This window comes from Coturnix japonica, chromosome 22, assembly GCF_054131305.1.
Source record: "Coturnix japonica strain WE chromosome 22, WE-NBRP24, whole genome shotgun sequence".
NCBI classification, from domain to species: domain Eukaryota; kingdom Metazoa; phylum Chordata; class Aves; order Galliformes; family Phasianidae; genus Coturnix; species Coturnix japonica.
The window spans coordinates 8,047,974-8,068,916 of record NC_140684.1 but is presented as its reverse complement, the minus strand read 5'-3'; the positions used below and the strand labels follow the sequence as shown (position 1 = coordinate 8,068,916).

The 20,943-nt window shown below is 45.9% G+C and overlaps 1 protein-coding gene across 6 annotated transcripts in view; it reads left to right on the top strand.

Annotated features, from left to right (window-relative positions):
- The window catches only part of CAMKK1 (calcium/calmodulin dependent protein kinase kinase 1), a 62,080-nt gene that overhangs the window by 19,339 nt on the left and 21,798 nt on the right, over positions 1-20,943 (top strand). The window contains exons 3-8 of one of the 6 annotated variants that reach the window (XM_085521726.1): positions 5,424-5,542; positions 7,762-8,166; positions 8,251-8,318; positions 12,961-13,008; positions 14,122-14,175; positions 20,868-20,919. In XM_085521726.1, the coding sequence (XP_085377852.1) occupies positions 7,863-8,166; positions 8,251-8,318; positions 12,961-13,008; positions 14,122-14,175; positions 20,868-20,919 (526 nt within the window). In that variant the 5' untranslated portion in view covers positions 5,424-5,542; positions 7,762-7,862. Of the gene's footprint in view, positions 1-5,423; positions 5,543-7,761; positions 8,319-12,960; positions 13,009-14,121; positions 14,176-20,867; positions 20,920-20,943 lie in introns of those variants that run through there. The other 5 variants (XM_085521725.1, XM_085521724.1, XM_085521728.1 and 2 more) reach the window with 5 other exon arrangements.

Below are 20,943 nucleotides of genomic sequence, written 5' to 3'. Positions count from 1 at the left end.
TGCCTCTCTGGATAATCTCCAGTCATTGACCTTGGGGTTTTGAAAGTGCATTTGACTTAAAGAGCTAAAGCTTAAGGCTTCAAAGGAATTGAGAAACCTGCTACCCTCTAAATTTCCCAGCAGCATGGGCTATGTGTGCACTAACAATGGGAGCTGCCATGGAGGTTATCTGGTTGTGACTCCTGTGGGATCTCTGCTGTCTGATCCCTGGAGCCTGTTCCCTCTGCATGCACCGCCTCTCCGCTTCTGCCTTTGATATTGCACAGCTGAACCGAGAACATGTTTTCAAGTCCTGGGCCTTCTAAAGATTATCAGAAGATGGGAGTTGCTTGTGTGGAAATACAGAGGGGGGAAAAAAAAGAAATGAGCTCTGAATGTGAAGTCCAGCTGTCTTATAGCTGGCACTGGTTGTGTGGCAAACATACTGGATGCTGAGTTACTTGGCTGCTCTGTTGATACGTACACTTTACATGCGCGTTCCCCAGTGCCACTTTGCTGTTCCTAAATGATGCCAGTGTTGTTCTGAGATGATTTGCTTTTATATAATTAAATTCCTCCATATTGTGCAGCACTAGGAAGTCTGAGCATTCACGAGCATCTCAAAAGCAGAGTAAGCCATGGCAGTTGGTACAGCAAGATGTTGGTGGGGGAGGAGGTAGGCAGGCACCCACCTCCTCAGCTGAGCCTGGGAAATAGACTGCAGAAACCAATACATGAGAGAGGAAGGAAGAAGCAGCCTGGAACTGTGCAGGCTGTCTGTGCTGGGTGCCAGCGTGCAGTGGTGAGCTGAGACACCGCTTTGGAAAAGAAGCCTGTCTGCTCACACACATGGGTTGCTTCTTCCCTCCTTCCTGTTTATTTATTTCACCATTGTACATTGCAAGCTCAGCCAAGGAAACAGAACACTGCTCAGACTCACTGGGCCTTACTACAGAATCTGTTCCAGGCAGGGGAGTTCCAATAGGAATACAGTTGCAGCTGAGCTGGCATTTGTGGTTAGGAAACCCTTTGGTTTGCTTGTATCCAGAGCAGGTTTGATGCAAAAGAGAATAAAGCAATGCAGCTTAACCTGTTCTTTTTTCACAAGACTTCTGTACACTCACAGTGCCCTGAGGAGTTTTAGAGACAGGTTTGATTTGTGCTCAGTTCTGCTCCCATGAGATTGAAGAGGATTTTGCCATTGTAGAGAGGTAGACCTCACCTGTGGAGACTGATCTGCTGCTCAGTTCCTCTTAAATTCTTCATTTCAGTTTCACTGCATCTTCCTCTGTGGCAGTTTTGAGATATCATCATGGATTGCAGCAGCAGATGGCTCATCTAAGACTAATTTTTTCCCGTAGAACAGCTTTTTTTCTTTAATCTGCCATTTACCTTCACAGGGAACAGAGATTTGAAAAGTCGTTATTGGACTGAAGACCCTAAATATTAAAAACTTGCTAACTGAGGTAGTTATTTTGCTCATGAATCAATTAGGTCTGGCTACTACTTTGCTCATTAATACCAAACTCTTTCAAACTTCATGTAATTTGACGTTCTTGGTTATTTCTTTGAAGCACCCTCTCTGGCTGTTTAAATGCCACCTCCAGCAAGCTGTGCTCCCTGCCACTGCTGCCTGCCTCACCAGGGCATCATGATGCCTTTCAGCTGAGCAAGTGGCAATAATAATGACACTTTATCCTCCCTGCTCAGCTTCAGCTCCAAGAGTCCTGTCCTGAGCTGCACAAATTCTGCATTAACCCTTCACCCTGTGCTCTTTATGGCTTTGGGGAGAAAGGATTGGGGTGTGCAGGTTCTGATGGTCCAGGTCAGTGTTGGTTAGTACTGGACAGGAGCAGCTTTGGAAGCCAAGTCTCTCCTCTGATATCAAACTGTGAGTAATTCACATAATTTTCAGACTCTGTGCCTATTATACTAAGTCCAGTTCTTCCATGTTAATGTCTGCAGGGTCTTTTGGAGGTAGGACAAACAATCCCATGTGGTCAGGGGGATGTGCTGGGACATCTGCTTGGTCATCCGTTGTAACCAGACCCATTGCTCTTCTCCCACACCGCCACCTCCATCTTTCCTAACCACAGTGTGTGTGGCTAACATCAGCCTGGTTCAGCAGCCAGGATCCTTTCCCTGCAAGTCTTTTATGTCACTTGTCACAAGGGCAAATGGGATTTGTCATAATCTGAGCTCAGGTTGTCAGCAGGGATGCTGTGGGTGTTGGGATGCGCCAGGCGTGCGGTCACTCTGGGGATGCTGTACAAGTGATGAGTGGAAGTATTTATTCTGCAGCTGTGTGGGCTGAGTCACTCTCATTGACCATTCCCTGCATCTTCTTGGCTGTAACTTGCAAAAGAAAACCACTAATAATGCTCCTACACTGATAAACAGCTTTAAAAGACTCAAGCAGAAACAAACACAGTCTAGAATCAGTCTGATAACCAGTGCTGCCTAACCTCTGTCTGCAACAAAACACAGCAGCCAAACCTGCTGCATGAAAGTGCTTACAGCGTGGCCTGAATGTAGAATAGCACAAGTCCTCACTGATGTCTTAGTGCTGTTCCCACCAAAGCCATGGTTAAAAGGTGAAGGTGTTGCTGCACCCAGTGAAATCATGTCCTTGGCTTTGCCATCATTCTCTGGAGTGTTTTGTGTTCCAGTATCTCTCTTGTTTAGATGGATTTGACACTCCTCAGTTTTTCTCGTTATAGGAATTTCCTTAAGTAGAAACTTTTTCTTCAGAGTGATTTTTGGTTGATGATCGCTTATATATGCAATTAGTGTAATTGCATCTGCCTATGCAGATTTGTTTAATCGTATAATTAGAACATGGAGCGATGAAATATAATGCAGTTGGGAGAGTCTTTTGTAACACCTCCTGAGCTCCGTACCCTGTGCATGAGGTGCTTGTTATCTCTCATGCTGTGTTGGTAGACTGGAGCTTTTAGTTCAGCATCCTGTTTAGTTTCAAAACATAGTTAAAATGTGCTGCTAATTACTCTGACACCGATATCATGACTGAAGTTATATCTTTAATATAGTATCAGGAAGCTGCTGCTGAGCTCAATCCTGCTGTCTGATGTCTGCGTACATATCTGGGAACAGAAACAGCAGTGCTGCCTCCTTCACTGAGAGGGAAGGGAAGAAGAGAAGGTCAAGGATAGAGCAGTGTGTTGTGCGCATCATTTGTAGCTCCAGGGTTGATTTGATCCTAAAATGCCTTTTGGAAACACCCTTCCTTGTTAAGGCACATAGGCACTAAGACAAAGGAGATGGAGGTGATGGGCTTTCCAGAAGAAGGAATGTGGCCAGGAGATGTTTGTTTGTCATTTGGGAGATGTGGCAGGGCAGGTACCTGACCCTCACATCTCAGATTTCTCCCTCAACACTTGAATTGCAGAAATACTGTAGGGTTGTTTTATTTTTGCTGTCGTTCAGCGGTTACAGTTGAAGCTGTGCTACCAGCTTCACAGAAGTAATCAAAGCTCCTCTCTTTTATGATCTAATTTTCAGCTGTGCCACAACAACCAGGCTCACTGCCAAGAATTGTGGAGAGAAGAGGAAAAAAAGCCTAGAATTATTATAGCAGGATTGAGTGGATTCTCAGCAAGATACGATTGTCTGTGCTGTGACACAAGAGTCTTGAAAGGCACAGAATGAGGCACGTGTATGGCACGTATGTCAAAAGCACAAACACTACGTTCTTACTTATTATTTGGGTTGTAATGATGTCTCCTGGTTCTGGCTATGAGTCTGTACTGACGGCAGCTTACCCTTTTCCCAGTGAGCACATAGTCTGAGTGGCTGGTCTGGTATCCATCTGTCTTGATTATCTCTGCAAGGGTTGCAGGGATTTGCTTTTTTTTTAATATATTTATTTTGGCTTCACAGAGCTGTATCTCCTCACAGCAATTTGGTGCTCCATATGAGCCACCATTCAGCCAGCGGATGCCTGAAGGTGGTTTGCTCAGGTGCAGAGAAGCACATGAAACAGCCCATTGGGGACTTGTGTGTCTCACTAAGGCTCAATGCAGTTCAGATTGAGCTCCCCTTCAGCTTCTCCAGGCTGAAGGTGTCTGAGCCAGCTGCTTGGACTCTGGTCGTGGGCCTTGTCCAGGTGAGAAAGGCTGATAGCATCAGGATGGTGTGTGTGGAGCATCTCCCTGGTGTCAGGTAGCTCATGTAGGTCCTGCAGGCCCAGATACAGAAAAGGGAGTGCAGGATGCATACTGGTATGGAAATAGTCACGGGCTGTGTTGTGTTCTTTGGTGTGGAGAGACAGCTCAGACTCTGCAAGGAACTTACTGACCTAATATTTCAAAAATGTAATTTGAGGAGATGTTCAGGACTTGGCAGCCCAGCCTAGGACTTGCTGCTTCTCTCCTTAAAGGGAGTTTCTGGCTCTAATTGCCAGCATCCAGAGCAGGTTATTAATCCTGTGCTGCCTGTGGTGGGGCTGAAGGCCTGGGATTGTTGGATGCTGACCTGAAAGATGCTGGTCATGGAGGTGACATCACCTCTGAAGTTGGCCTGTCCTGGCACACAGCTATCTGCACTGCTTAGAAAACTTGCACTGATTCCTGATCTTGCTGCTGTATATTAAAGGAGCAGGCTAAACAGTCCATGAGCTTTGGAATCTCTCTCTATGGAAGTGCCTGTGGGTCTTGCCAGATCGAGAGGCACCAAATAGAGCTGGCCTTCAAATGGGGACACACTGGTGTCCCTGAGCTGGCACAGAGGACACCGACCTCAGGCATCTGAAGAAATCTCTACCATTGAGCAGGAGCTAAATTGCTGCCTGAGTGCTTTGCTTGCAAACGCTTGTTGTAGTTACGCTTCACTGTGATCTCTTCTACTACAAAGGCTCCTTGTTTCCTTTGCACAGGGCAGACACATTCTCAGAGACAAGAAAGGGGAAGCGGGATGAGGTGGGCTGAGGGCGGTTATAACAACTTTAACCTGCAAAGTGTGACAGATGAAGCTGGAAAGTCATTTTTCTGAGCAGCTTGTGGCAAAGTCAGGAAATGAAGCTGGATGTGCCGAGCCCAGGGCCTTGTAACCGCCTGGTCTGTTGTGTACGAGCATTTCTAGTTAGCCATATGGAGGGAGCAAGCAGTAAGCTATGGTTACAATTTCTATTTTTCAGACAGTGCTTTGAAATACTTTCTGGAGCAGCAAAATTAATTACGTTCACCCATCTCCCTTACAATACAGAGAGATTTTTTTTCTGGAATCACGTTCCTTTTCAAAACATACGTTCTGCCATGCTCTGCTCGCTGCCTGTCTGGGAAACATGTGCAGCCATTTGATAAATGTACTGCAGAAAACACCGGTGAAGTCGCAGTTTCCCTGCAGCGGAGGAATAGCTAAAGGCAAAAATGGGAAATAAGATATGTGTAAGTAAATTAATTCTGCTCATATAAGCTTGTTTGCAGCTTTAGTTCCTGTCTGCAGCAGAATCCTCTGATGTGCAGCAGGTGGTCGGTGTCGATTGGGATCAGACTGAGCCTGAGAGGAGCCTGAGACGCAGGGCAGCAGCAGGAGCTCTATGCAGGTAGTTGTGTGTGTGTGTGTTACACTGGGATTTCCTGTTGCAGCCAGGTGCAGGTGTGTTACAGCCTGGTGAACTGTGCAAACCCACTGTTGATTTTTGCCCAGCAGCAATAAATAATTGTCTTTTTTTCCTGAGTTTTCTGCCCTCTGAGGTTGCTCAGTGTGTAATTGATTTGCTTAGTCAGAAACTATCGCTTTTTGATGTATTTTTGGGAGGTTTAATTGTGAAAAGGAACTCTTTAGAACGGCACAATCCAAAACAAGCCTGACTGTAAAAATGAGCAGTTATTTAAAGTTTTGCTGTTGGTTTTTTAATACTTCCAGCAGCAATGATGCTGTATGGATTTGTTTGGATGTGGTGAACCATGTGTGTAGTTGGTGGTGGGTTCTTTTGTGAAGTTGTGGATTATCCATAAGATACATTGAAGCATTAACACTTGGAGGCAACCAGATGAGCCTCAGGGAGTCCATCCTGTTAAAATCTTTTGTCTCTTTGAAACTAAAGTGCTCCAAGAGGGTCGGAGTTGCAGCCCAGCCCTGGAGGTGCTGGAGCACAAGAGCAGCTTTGGAGGTAATGGGGCAGCCACAGGCTTGCAATCGCTGTAACCCAGTGTTCCTAAGTCGGGCCAGAAGCTTTGCAGGAGTAAACCCTGCCTGTGCTGCAGACTATAAATCCTCCACAGGTTTCATGCAAATACGCTTTGCAGGTCAAGGTTCATTGCTGATTCAGCTCTAGGCTGCATCTGGCTCTCTGCTATGAAGCTTGTTACTGAGGACAAACTAGTGAGGCTTAATAATGGGAACTGTAGGTGAACATGATGTGGGGTTAGAGAGAACAGGGAGGTCTAGAAAAGGGGATGTAACACTTGTTTGCCTGTAACTGCCTCCTGCACCAGAAGGGATCTGTTGTTTGGTATTGAAGGGTTTAAATATAGTTTTAATAGAAGCTTTTAAAGTTGATTTCCTCATTTCATTACTGTTCTGAGTGACTGACGTTTCTGTCAGTTTGTTTCAAACATGCCTGCAGGAAAGGCAGGAGATGGGGGAAGATTATACCAGGGAGGGGAAGGAGAGGAAGGAGGTGAACAGCAGGCCTGCGGTGAAGGATGTGTTGGATTTGAATGTTTCCTTCCTGTGACATTCAGTGCATGGCATGCTTCCCCTGTGGTTGGCCTGCGACCTAGGGTTAAATCTGCCATCCAGATCTTTCTCAGGTTTTTTTATTGACATAAAGGTTTGCTTGTCTTTGTCTGCTGTGCTTCTGCACCAGACCTGGAGGTTGTTCCTCTTTACAGCAGCATTTGGCTGCAGTTTCACTGAGCATCGCTGGGAAGCTTCAAGCCAGGTTCAAGCTTTGCTCCATGCTTCCTGGGGAGGTCACCTGTGTTCCCAGGCTGGTGGCTGGCTGGGGCTTTTTGAACTCACTCAGCCCACTTGTTCCTCCTGTAAATTAAGTGTAGTGGCCATGAAAACAAGGCATTATGAGTGATGTTTTGCTTCTGTGGCAGCTTTGCGTGTAGAAAGCCAAAGGTTGAGATATCTCCTTGCGGAGCCTACAGTGAAGTTGTGAAGTTCTCTGGATGTAATCCGGGATTCGGTGACTAATGCTGTTTAGAATCTACCCCAAGTCTCCCCAGAAACAGTGATCAAATGGTGCATCTGGCAGCAGCACATCTTTAGAAGTGATTAAGTGTTGAGAGACGTGCTGCAGAGGATCATTTCCTGCTCTGGACCACACTGGGAAGACTGAACTCTCTGGTTTAAATTGAGACTGAAATTAGCATGCAGGAAACAGTGAGTTTTATTCAGCAGTTATAGCTTTGTGTTACATTTTCATTTTGTGGGCCTTTCCAAAGGAAAAGCCGATTCCCACATGCTGATAATCATTAAGCCTTGTTGATTTGCAACTCAGTGTGGCTTTTTTACATGGTGGGCAGTGAGGATGATGTATGCTTTCACATAAGAGAAAGAGAAGTTCCATTTATCTGTGTTGGTGCGTGCAGGTAAAATCTCATCGTTATCACTAGCATAAATTTTGTATCTAGCTTGATGTTTGGTGCTGCCTTTCCTTCTGGATGGCTGCTTGCTGTTCGCTGACAGGCTGCTAGAGTTTTGTCTTTGTTTTCTTTTTGGATGGAAGGACTCAAAGGTGAGTGTCTTGATTATGTTGTGCTGTATAGACATTGCCACTCTCTTACCTCTCTTTGTGTTTCCTTCCAGATATTCTGATGAGACACTCAGCCATGCCATACTCTCTCTGGGAGTGCTAGCATTCCAGCTCTCTGCAGTCCCATCTGAGACTCTGTGGGCAGGACGCAGTGATGGGGGACTCTCCAACAGATGTTGTGGGTGAAGTCAGTGACACGGGCTTCCAAGACACACAGGCTGAACTGTCAGAGCGGGTGGCAGCCATAGATGTGGCTGTTCACCCAGACAGAAGTGACCAAAATGGTGAAGACATCACTGAAGAAAATGACGCAGTCTTTTCTGATAATGTAAAAGACATCCAAAGAAATGGAGTCAACAGTGACGTGGAAACGAATGAAGTCCTGCTCTTGCAGCAGCCAGATGATGCTCACTGGGGGCACGCTTCCAAGAGACCTCTTGCTAGACCTGTGCTATCAGGTAGGAAGTTGTCTCTTCAGGAAAGATCATCAGGCAGCCATTTGGCTTCGAGCAATGCTCCAGGTTTTGGTCATTATGCCACAGGGCCATCACCACGTATCGTGCGGAGGCCGACAATAGAGTCCAATCGAGTCTCCATCTCAGATGCTGAGGTAGGTATGTTCTCCACTTTACTTATGGTGCTGAGGTGTGAGATAAGTCTTAACTGGTAACTGGAGTCTGTAGTTTTTCAAAATAGTAAATCTGAAAGCAGTGGTTTTTCTAAGATTCTTGAAACCAGGAGTTAGGCTCACTTTGGCTTATCACCTTTACATCCGTCCCCTAAAGCTGTAATGGGGATCCTTCAGCCCTCACCTGCCTGAAGGAGTCCTGCTAGTGGCCTGGGACTCCCAGTGATGTGGTGGTAGCATGCAGAATGTCTGTAAGGCTGTTCAGAGAATGGGCTGAGACCAACTGCATTTGTTTTCTGTGTCCCTGCAGTGTGTGCCTTTTGGGAGTTCATCAATTATAGCAGCTTTGCTGCTGGTATTTCATGGTTTTACACTTTGAAGTTTATACAGCTCCTTTTGTGTTTGGCCATTATTGAAGGCATGATTTAATTTTATAAAGAGCTTAAATGCACTGGCATTTTCTATGCTTATCAGGATTTTCTTTTGTCTTGAAAGTGTTTGCATGGATTTGTAACAGCGGTGGTAACTGAAGGCTGTGACTCCCTCTCCTTCAGATGAGTTTCTCCGGGTAGCTGCAGCTCCTCTCCTGCAGACCAGGATGGCTCTTAGAGCTTTTCTTTCTAGCTAAGCTACTGGTGTGCATGCTGTGATGTGAGTTACTGGGTAGGACAGGGAGCAGAGGGGGCCTTGCTGCCTTGTCAAACCAAGGACACAGGACACACAGTATGCAGCAGTCTGCAGCTGTCATATGCATGGTGCAGCAGAGCCAGTGAGGAAGTGGTTACTTGCTGTAACTGCTTAGAGCCTTGCTGCAGTGCAGTCAAGATGCTAACCAGAGCTGTGCTCATTAAAAACCATCATAGTAACAGGGAATTGCTGCAGTAGCAGATGGAAGGGGAGGTCAGGTGAGAGCTGTGGGCGCTTGCTCCCTCAGCAGGGCCCTTGGGAGCCAGTACTGCTCACAGAGCTGCTGCCTGTGTCCTGTAAGAAACAGCAAAGATGTCTGGGGAGATGCATGGTTGTGGAGATGGAGATGAGGTATGTTTGAGGCTAAGCACAGGGTTGACCACTCTCTCACCTGTTTAAAGCCGTTGAGTTGCTGCTTTCTCTTTGCACTGAGTACCAGGCACCAGCAATCAGTGCCTTCCCAGTGGCAGGACAACCATGGCTCTGGCTCACAGAGTCCGTAGCTCACCCCAGAGGCACAGAAAATAAGTAATGGCTTTGTCCCTTCTCTTGCTTTTCCACATCTTTACATCAGGCCTCTTACTTGTCTGTTTGACTTGTTGGAAGCAGCTGGTGTCAGGAGCTATGAGGTTCGGTGCTCTGGTGTTGGGCTGACTCAGGTTTTGTACTCATTAAATGCTTGGGAGCTGCCTGATTCTCTTTACAAGGCTGTGGTTTTCTTGCCTTATACCAAGACAGGGACCAGAGGAGCAGAGGGGACTGAGGCTCTGCTTGGGCTGAAGCACTTCCCTCCTCCAGCCCAGCAGGTCCCAACCTTCTTCCTTGCAGAGGTCTTGCTGCAGTGCTCAAACTTGAATTCTCTTGAAAAGATTAAAGATGCTTGTAAAACGTTCCTTCAAAGAAGAATTCCCCACAGACAATGCTAATTTCTTTTCCTAGCACTAATTAACCTTTATTTAAAAGTTACATTTCCAATTTACCTGAAGCTCATTTTAAAGGTATGGTTGGGAGGAGGAGAAAGCACACAGCTACAGTTGCAGAGGGGCTGCCTCCATCCCATTGCCCTCAGCCCCCTCATTCCTGCCTCAGTGAGAGTTGCGTGGGAAGCTCAGCTGTCACGTTATGTACTGAGGAAATCTAAAGCCATTAGCCATGCCAGCAGGCTCTGAGGGAGAGTCTGGAAAAAGATGGCTTTATTCTCCTAGTCACTCTCCAAATGAGCTGCTGGGGGTTCAGGAAATGCCTGGCATGCTGCATTCAGATCTGGGGTTTGGGGTGGGTGAACCCAGACGGTGGTGCTCAGCCTTGGTGTTCTGCACAGCCGCAGCCAGTCACAGCACTGGGCTGCAACTTCTGCACTTGTTGGATGATGTTTAAAAATCTATTTGTTTTTCTTATCTTCTTATGAGCTCTGCGCTTCCTGTGGGTCCTCCTCTGTCCCTTTACAGCTCGGTAATTTATATCCATTGCTGCCCCAGATGCCCCTTGTCTGGCTCTTATTTTCATTTAGTCTGTTTTTAGAACTGCTTTCACCTCCCCTTTCAGCTGTGTTGGGGGGGTTTGAAGCAGCACTGTCTTCATTAGTGACTTGAAGTTCCCAGTTTTTTTATCTCTAAATTGGTGAAACTCGTCACTATTCTGAGATGGGTGAATTTGGCTTCTTTTCAGAGGTAGGATATTTCCCAATGTATGTATACATGGCTGCCCTCATTATTTTTGGAAATGGCTTCTTTTGGAAATCAGCTCTTGTTCTTCATTTCCACCCCAGTGTCCCCTTTGGGCAGCAAAGACTCAGTTCTCCATTGCTCAGAGCTTCTGTCGCACAGTGATGGCAGCAGGATTTATGGATTTGGGCCTGGACTTCACTGCTATTTATGATTTTTTGGATCACTTTTTGTACTTTCTGTGTCTCTGACCTCTCCACTCTTTCTTTTGAGTAATGCCTTGGACATGCAAACAGATGGGCATCTGCTTTTTAAGGTGGAACAATGACTGCGTGCTTAGATGGATGCAGCAGTCTAATGTACTGACACTTCTCATTAAGTACAAACAGTAAGAAATGATATCAGCTGTTGCAGAACATTGTTGTGATGAAGTCAAGAGTTGTACAGTGTTATCTTAAAGGAAAAAAATAAGTCTTGGCCTGGAGATCAGTGTTCCTGTCTGAAAAAGAAATAGTACTTAAACTGCTCCTTCTCAATCTGTGTAAGTCACTACGGTGCAAAGCACAGCTTCAGGCTGGGAAGTGAATCTGCTGACTTAGTGCTTTCGTGGGAATTTGCCCCCTGTGTGTCTGTACCTTGGGCTCTGAATGCTGCCTCCTATTTGAGAAGGAGTTTCTTTTAAAATGTGATGAGTTTGTTCTATACATTTCAGTGATCTGATCCTTCATATCTTGTCTTTTGCTGGGTCGTGCTCTCCTCTCTTGTTGCTCCTAGTTCTAATTGATTGGGTTTTGCTGTTGGTAAGATTTTATGTGCTTTGCTATCAATAGAATTAATGCACTTCTGTGGCTCCATTACTTGCTGTTGGCTCTTTTTCCTTGTTAGTGTGGTGGAAAAAACTTTCTTCACTGGAAACAAGATGGAGATTTAAATCATTCTTTGTATTTGTGACAAGCCACTGCAAGCTAAAAAAAGTCATAATTTCTCCATTTCTTTACTCTCCTTCACTGTGATGATCACTTGCATTGGAAATTCTGGCTCATGCTGGGGGGAGTGCCAGAATAATCATCTGCTGCATCAGTGCTCGAATGCATCTTGATATGTAAACTAGTGTTGCTTTTAATGGGAAGGATGCTGCAAGAGGATGGGGACATAACATTTGCCTGTCTAAAGCACATCCTGTCTAAGATTCAGCACGTTTCATCCACGTTGATTGGAAACTCTCTGCTTCCTTCACTCCATGCAGTTCAGGGCTGTGCTGTCCCCTGCAATGCAGTTAAATGTTGTATGTTAAGTCTGGACCGAGGTGCCAAAAGAAGAAAAAAAAGCCACAACACTGCAGCATCCCAGAGTCCCTCCTTGAATAAATATTTGCAAAATAGTGAGCTGCGAGCAGTCAGTGTTCCTGCTGAGCACTGCAGAGTTGTGCTACACTCACCAAAGGGATGGGGACATGGCAGTGCTGTAGTGGGGACAAGGGATGATGCCTCTGTACCCCATGTGCCCAGGCCCTTAGTGCTGAAAGATCTTGGTGCCCTGAGCTGGGGCTCACAGTGCTGGTGTGTGAGCTTTCTCTGTGCTGTCATGGGACGTGTGCAGGACGGGCTTAAGAAAATGCAGACACTTTTGGCTCCAGCAGAATGGAATTTCATCTTAATTTTTGGAGAAGCACTGCCAGCACTCTGTGGGGGTTTTCTGTGTGTTTATTATTATTATTATTATTTTTTCCTGAGACTGACAAACTCATGAGAATCTTTTAGTGCTGTACATAGTCCCCTTCCTCAACACCTTATTCAGTATGAGCTTCTGGAAGGACACTCTGACCTTCAGACTCACTTCCTAGGGAAGTCAAAGGGAGCTACAGCAGCCCACTGGCTCTGGGTATCAAGCTCTTATTGCAGGTGTGTGTGTGTCAGAGTTTTGTTCTTTTACTCACGGAATACAACCCTGTTCAGAACACAGCAGAGGAGTTTGGCTCTGTATTTTCTCCTCGAAGAACAATCCATCAGTCTGTGCCTGGAACAGTGCTGGAGCTTTGGGGGGGGTGAATGTGCTGCTGGAGCCACTGCAGCACAGTCAGAATTGAGCTCATAATTGTTTTGTTATGAGCTGTTTTTGTAAAACAAACAAACAAAGTAGTGCTTATAGTGTAACTTAGAGTGGTTTAAATAAGGTCTTGTCTTTGGCTGTTCAACACTCTGCCTCTGCTTGATGCTGAATCAAACAATTTCCTTTTACCAATACTCTAATTATGTTCTCCTTTTGATCCACAGGACTGCGTGCAATTAAACCAGTACAAGCTGCAGAGTGAAATAGGCAAGGTATGTTGCTGGAGCTGGTGTTTGTCATAAGCAACCTGCATAACCACACACATAAAGTACAGGTCAAAAGGCTGTGCCAGACTGGGAGGTCTTAGTGGCCAAGACTTCTTGAAACTTGTTTTTGGTTTGATTTGGGTTTTTGTTTGTTTGTTTGTTTGTTTTCTTTTTTTGCCTTATTAGTTATGGGCAAGTTTAGTTCAAGGTCAAAGTGAAATGACTGCCTCTGAAGTCTAAATTTGTTTTCCTTCCCTCTGAAGGTGGTTAAGTTGGCTTCTTTCCAAGACGTTTGCTTGCCAAATGTTACTTGCTAAATGGTTTTAATGCATAAATACAACCCATCAGGGGAAGAAAACAAAAACAAAAAGAGGAGGGCAGTGTTTGGTCCATGCCAGCACTAGCTCAAGTTTTTATTTCTATGAATGAACTGCTGGTTTAATTGTAGTCCATGTTTAAGTTCTGCAGAATGATTCAGAAGAGATTCCTCCAAAGTTATTTAGAGGACTGGGCTGTTGAGCAGTTCAGACACCTGTGTGTTTGGACATCTGCCATCACTGCAGATGGATCCACAAGCAATTATGCTTTTTGGAAGCTGTACCTGCTTTGGCAGTTGGTGGTTGCAGTTGAATGCGTATCATGCTGCAGAGACTTTCAGCAGAAGTTTTATTAACCCAAACTCCTCTCCAAAGCAAGAAGCTTCAATGGAGTTTGGCTTCAGGCTGTTACTGGAGCTGTGGGCGTAGCAACAATCTAACAGGCTGTTGGAGGAAGGCTGGCTGTTGGTCCTCCTGAAGTTCATTCACTCTAAAGAGATGAAGGGCTTTGTGGCTGAAAATAGACTTGCTCAGAAGTGCAGAAAGGTGGCCATACAAACTTGCACAAAAAAATCTGCATACATTATTCTCTCCCCTCCCCAGCCGTGTTTGACATAGGTCATGCACAATGGCTTGGTCTTGGGGCATTAGGTGATGGGCTGACACACAGCTCCACCTGTGGGTGTTAATCTTCAGCACATGCCTCATGGCCAGAATGTAGAGGGCAACGTACTACCAGCCCTGAGCAGCGAGAAGACAAGGCAAAGCTGCTGAACTGACTACAATTTGTTTTTATTTTCAGGGTTCCTATGGTGTTGTGAAGCTGGCCTACAACAAGGATGATGACAAGTATTATGTAAGTGTCTCTCTCCTTCACTCCTCACTGCCTCCACCGCTCCTCATTCTCTTTTGCACCCATGAGAACTATATCCCCCTTTCCTTGCTGCTTTTAGCATATACATATCTGATTTGAGTGGCATGCAAGGATACAAACATCCCTGCTGGGCATGGAGTGATACGCAGTTGTCTGCGCACCTACTTGCGTGCCTGTGTTTTGTGGTGAGAGGGGATCAGGTGGGCTGCATTATGTAACAGACAGGGGCCTTGCAGGCAGGAAGCATATCGGTGCTTTGTCCTGACACTGTCTAGCTATGAAGCAGGTCACCTCAAATGAGAGGCGTGTGTGGGTGGTGGTAGTCAGCACCTGCTCTGCATTGGAAGAGCAGCTTGCAATGAACATGCACATTTTTTAAGGAAACACAAGGGTTTATCAGAAAGATGCTGAATGTTATGGCTCAGCTTGGCTGTGCCTGGCTCTGCTGCATCTTTCCTTCTTGCAGGATGCCTCTCCATAATAAACAGATGTGGGATGCAGTGCAGAGGGCAAGCCTTGGCTTTTAAACGTTTTGTTGAGCTGAAGCCAGAGTTAGAGGATTTAGGATTCAGAAATGCTGCTTATGCTGACGGCTCCTTGTCTGTCACTCCGTTTTCAGAAGCAGGCAAATCCTAAATGTTCAAGCTGGGATTTCTGTAAAACCCACTTGTGAAAACTATGTTAATTTTGTTTGGGCTGCAAGCAGGAGCTGGGCAGCTGGCAAAAGGAAAACTGCCTTGTTGTGTGTGTGGATGTGCCTGAAGGCTTGTGGAAAGCAGCTTGCTTTGAGCAGTTTCTGTTGAATGACAGGTGTCTACTGGGACGGGCCGAGTGTTGCAGTGCTGTGAAACCCAAACCCAGCTGCCTTCCAAACAGCCTGGCCCAGCAGTGCAGGTGCTGCTCCATGCTCTGTTCAGCAATGGGACAGTGCCAGGGCAAACACGTGGCAATCTTGTTTTCCCTGCTGCAATGGAGGAGTTTCATGTGATTGGGAATGGAGCCATCAGAGTGTGCTGACAGACTAGTGTTGGTGCTGTTGGTGCAGTGCAGAGGGGAATAGGAATGTTCTATGGAAATGTAAAACATACTCACTCCTGTGGCATTGAGAGAGTGACTGCAGTCAGCCCAGCTTATTTTCTCTCCCTGGTTCTTGGATTTATGAGTAGCATACAAGATTAGAGAGACTGTGTGGGAGTTGCTTGACTGTTAATATCCTTAGCCCTTCTTTTCTACTATAGCATATGAAACTATTGGAAAAGTACCTTGAAGGATGGAAGAGATGAGACAAAAATCCAGAGAAGGTGCCTGAAGCTGGCGGAGCCAAGGGACTGCAATTCTTTCCATCCCTTGAGCTTTACAGGCTGACTCACCCACCACGCTGGAGCAGTTGCTGTTCCTGAGAGCTCCTTTTCTCTGCTGCTCTCTGAATGCTCCCCCCAGTGTCCTGGAGCAACATGGTTTAGCTCTGCAGAGAACAGCAGTGCCAGCTGTGGCCCCCTGATGCATCTGTCCCATCAGCCTAGGGCAGTGCTGGGGCCAATGGCACAAATTAGGGAATGCATCGCATCATGTTTATTTTGGTCTAAGCGTATTTTTTTTCTTTTTGTGGTAAAAATCCTGCTGCTGTGCTCTGGCTGCTCTGGGCAGTTGTCACACCTCAGAAGGGAGGAGGTCAGTATAGGTTGGTGTTGTGTACCATTGCCTTTGTCCATGTTTTGGCTGTAGGTGAGCACCTTGGATGTAGATTTAACTGGCCAAATCAAAGTTAAAAGTGAAAGCCTGTGTCCAGGTTAGCCTGCTGTGTGTTAGTTAATCCCTGCTTAATCTCCATTCCATTTCCTAATCTAGGCAAATGCCTTAAAGCTACTGTAGCTTGAGAGTGGCTCTGATGTCAGGACACCTCTGATTCAGCCTTGCTAGTCCAAGAGAAACAGGATGCAGAAACCCAGCATTGCAGGGATGCACTCTTCAGTCCTCCTTTGTTGTGGGGAGTTAACACAGGGGCTGAAACAGAATGGGAAGATGTGAGAAATGTGATAGTGGCAGAGGTGGAATCAGAGCAGAAGCATCAGGACTATCACCACTGTTTCACTGCTGTGAATGTAAGCATATGGGAAAGGGCAGGTGTCTGTGCTGCTGACCTGCAAAAGGGAAGGCTGCAGTGCTATTGCCTGCATTTCACACCCTTGCTAATCTTTTGGCTGGGGCAGTGGAAGCTTTTTCCTTTCCCCCATGCTTCCAAACGGTCATGCTTATGTTTACCAGAGCCAAAGATTTTTTTAAAGCTTCAGGGAAACAATAGCAAATAGCATAATTAGCTAATGGTTGTTCAGCTCCCCACACCTCCCAGTATATCTGACCACAGTGCTGCTTCTAGCACTGAGATAACTCCAATCACCTCTGCTTGTCGCTCCTGTCTGAGGCTGTGCAACACACCCTGACCTACTGGGCACCGGTATCTAATGCAAATGTATGTTACCAGCAATTACTAGAAGTAATTGTGATTCTGACAGTTGGGGAGAGCCTTTTCTGTGTATGTTCTCACCAATTTGGCTCTGGAGGGTTGTATTTATGTCAGCGGTGTAAAGCAATAACAGACAATGGAAAGAAATCATCCCTTGGTTGGCATTCAGTGAGCAGCTCCAGTGGCTGATTCACGTGTACGGTGCTTTAGCTCAAGGCCCGGGGTGTTTCTGCATGCTTTATTTTCTTTGGAGTGCTGCAATAAAAAGGAGCAAATCTTAAAGCAGAAAAATTTGTTATGGAGTATAATTCAGAGCATTACACCTCTGATTCTTTCTGAGACACAGGGCCTGTTGCAAGAGCTTCTCATAAGTGCAGGCATCAGGAATTGAATTTGGCTTCTGACAAAGTGAATGGAAAGATTTCTCTTTGCCTTAACAAATTTTGGACATGACCTAGAAATAGGAAAAACTCTTACAGAAAGAAAAGCTGATCATCACACCGGGGAAAAGTGCAGAGTTGTATTTATTTTGTGAATTGTTCTTCCTTCCATTAAAGATGAGCAAGTGCTTCCAAGAGCTTTATCCTTTGTTGCTGTGAACAACTGCAGTGCCGTGGAGGGCTGTGAAATCGTCTTTATTTACATCAGCAGATGCAGGGAACATCTCAGCCTGGGGAAAATTGGACTTCTAGAACCAAGTATGTGACTGGTGCTCCCTCCAAGGAAGTGACCCTTGAGCTGCAGAGCTGCGTACAGAAGGCTGCCACTGCAGCAGCATGTGGAGCTGCCAAAGCAATGTTTGCAATGCTCTGCTAAGGACTGCTTTGCAGATGGGAAGGTTTCAGTGTCACAGTTTGCAGGAGATGCTTTGACAGTGAACGGGGGCAAAAAGCATAAAAGCCAAGCTCTGTGAAAGAGCAGCAAATAAAAAGCAAAGGCAAATGTGTCCAGGTGGAGATCTAATTTGGAGTCATTGTGCTGATGGAATTTGATTCTGTGATGCCCCAGGTCATGTCTCCTTCCTGTTTTCAATCTCTAAATCAGCTCACAGAGAAAAGCAGTTATGATGGACATTTGTTACGCTAGTTCTGGACAAAAGCAATAGCATCGTAGGTTGACAGTGAGTTGCTTTCCCCCCCCCCCCCCCCCCTTTTTTTTAATCTGGTTTCCTAAGAAACAAGATTTGCGTGATCAGGCTGTCTACCTGTATATACCTAACAATCTTTGTATCGAGGCTGATAGCTCTCAAGTTTCAGGGTGGGGAGAAGTCCCTTCTGAGTTTATGAACTCAGAGAGCTGTATGAAGCGTTACTGCTGATGAGAAGATGGTCACCAGCAAGTCTTGCTGTTGGGAATGCTGCGAGGATTTGGATCACCTTAGGTAAAAGTGGGAGCAGGATTTTGGGATGTGGCAGCTAAGCCTGTCTGGGTGAGGCTTTTCTTTCACCTCGCAGCATTCCTCTACCCTGGCAGAGCCGCTTAGCCACTTTCTCTTACTGGTGTCATTGTCAGAGAGGGCAGGTGGAGGAGGGCTGGGAATGTGCTCTGATCCTCTCAGCACTCCCACAGGGCGCTGGATCATTCTTTAGCAGGGGATTTAGGTGGCTAGTAGCCAGGCTTTGAGCTGTTTCCCTCTCCCCTGGGAGCTGTGGGTCTGGACTATATATGTTTTTCTGCTCTTGCGTGGATTTGGGTCCTTTTCCACGCAAGTCCTCCTGTTACCAAATGAAATTGTATCCCGAGTGTTTTGAAAATATCACAAGGCACAGGTGATAGGTTCCCTTGGCTCAGTCTGTTTTGTCACTATTCCGTCCCTCAAATAACAGACATTTTCCAGTTGTCATTAACACAAGCAGGATGTTGAGTTTGAGGCCTCACTGTTGTGAAGGCTGCTGTGTCCCTGGTCCCTCCTCCTGCATAAATCTGAGCTCTCCTCCCTTGATGTCCTTACAAAACCTCAGAAGACTTCAATAATAAATGGACATCAAAGTGAAGCACAGGGTTCCCTCTGCCTCTCAGGAAAATGTCATGGCTTGTGTCCTTGTACGAACAGTCGGAAGGAAGGTGGGTGCAAGGGCATGTGTAGGGGAAATCTTTGAGGGTCTCCTCTTTTCCTGAGGAAGCTGAAGCAATACTGAGCAGTGGGGAAAATTCCCTGGCTTGGCTCTGAGCTGATTCTTTATCAAAAAAAGCATTATCTGGGTAATTAGCTCTGCCTGCGAATAGAAATGCCTTTGGCACTTTCCTGCATGTGAGCCTGGAAGGAGCAATTTGCTGGAGCATCTCTGTGCTGCTCCCGTAATGCGTAGTTCCAATTCATTGAGGAAGCCTCGTTCTGTAATTACAGTGCTGCTTCACTGCCATGTATTCTCATCTCTGCTCTTGTAATAATTAAGCAGCTCTGACCTTCTGCAGGATAAAGTTTGTTTTTCATTCCACGTTTGTGTTTGGAGGTTCAGTGGAACAGGTCCTTTATTCTGATCCAGCCCTGCTTGTATAGTAGCAGAAACCGCAGCTCTGAAAGTGCTGTAGATGTATCCTGACAGCAGAGGTGGTTTGTAGTCAGCTCAGCCCCAGCCAGCACTGGGCTGATGCAGGCACAGCTGTAGCTATAGTTCAGTTTCTTGAGCTGTGATGCAACTGGGGAGTTTTATGCAGCAAATCATATCTTCTATTAATTCTTTCTCTAAAGCTTATTGCCAGAAGGCAGAGGTCTCAGGGTGTGACTGGGGCAACATGAGCTTTCTATTCCCAGGCTGGTGCTGTTGAAAGAAAAATAAGAATATAAAGCCCTTTGATATTTTTTTCCTACCTACCTAATGGAGAGATAAAAGTAAGGGATGCAAGAAGTCCTCTGGGCTTGGTCCTGGCCACCCTTAGATGTGGTTGTGCATGTCTTGGATCCCCTTTCAGCCGACTGTGAATCATTTGGCTGCCTGTATTGGATACAACATTGTGCTAAATGAAAGAGAAGTCCTTTTGAGCCTGTCTCTCAGTGCTGTCATTTCCAACAGTTGGCTCAGGAGCTGTCAGGCAGGATTGAGAGCCTCACTGAGCTGAGCCAGGTTCTCTTCTCAATTACACGGGTGCAAATCCAAAGGATTTCACTGGGTCAGTACCAAAAATAACAATCCTTTCAGTGAGCTGTGAACCTGGCTGCAGCGTGAGCGTGGGTGAGGACCTGGGACACACAGCAGCATTGCTGCCAGCAAGAACAGCTTGAGAAGGAGCTCTCCAGAATGGTGTTGGTGACCTGTTCATGGTGTATGTGTAAATAACAGGCAGTGTGTAGAGCCTGCCATCATGGAAAAGTAATACAGTATTCCTTGGCATTTGACTGTATCCTGCAGGAGTCTTTTGCTAATTGTATTTCAGAGGGGTCACTTTGGTGTGAATTGGAGATTTGTATGCTTAATTAATAGGAGTAGCTACCCATCCTAAGGGAAGGAGTGAGTAACTGTCCTGTCACCAGGGAGATTAGACTAGTACAAAGAGGTATTTTTGAATGGAATATTTATCTGCTGGGTCACTTGGGGATGTGGCCTTCGGAAAGGTTATTAACTCACAGATGAGATGGAGGCGTGGAGGCTGTTTATTAAATTCACATTGCCTTTTGTCATGGTGTTAATACCAATTGGATGGCGGAAAAAATTACACTGTCTCCATTCCATGCTTCCACTTCCTGGGTTAGTGCTGGTGCCAGTGCATGATCAGGTGGGAGTTGAGAGGGAAACTACTGAAAAGATGGACAGAACTGGCTGAGGCTGCAGGGATGGGTGCCTGTGAAGCACCTCATTAATGGCCTTGGGTATGGTGCTGGATCACACCAAAGTGCTGTGTCCTCACTGTACTCTGGGTGTATGATGGAGGTAGAAGGATGTTAGTGGTATGGCTTTGATGCTCCAGCTCTCGTGCTTTCTAGACCCTCTGGCAAGGCAAAAAGGAAGGTGGAGCAGCCTGGACACTTCTCTGACTTCCAACACAGCCATAGCATCCCGGAAACAAGTTACAGAAATGTTTGCTTGAGGAACCCACTTTTTCCCTTAAGTTCTTTCCCTGGCAGAAATTGGACTAATTTTCCTATATCCTATTTGAAATGAATTAAAACCAGTTATTTTTTTCTGTGGGATGACCAGCATGCTCCATCATTAGAGCAGTGAGCACTTGAGTTCTTATTTGGTTTTAACACTGTTTTTTCACTTTCCTTCAGGCCATGAAAGTCCTCTCCAAAAAGAAGCTTTTGAAGCAGTATGGATTTCCACGTGGGTATCTCACGTTCTGAGATC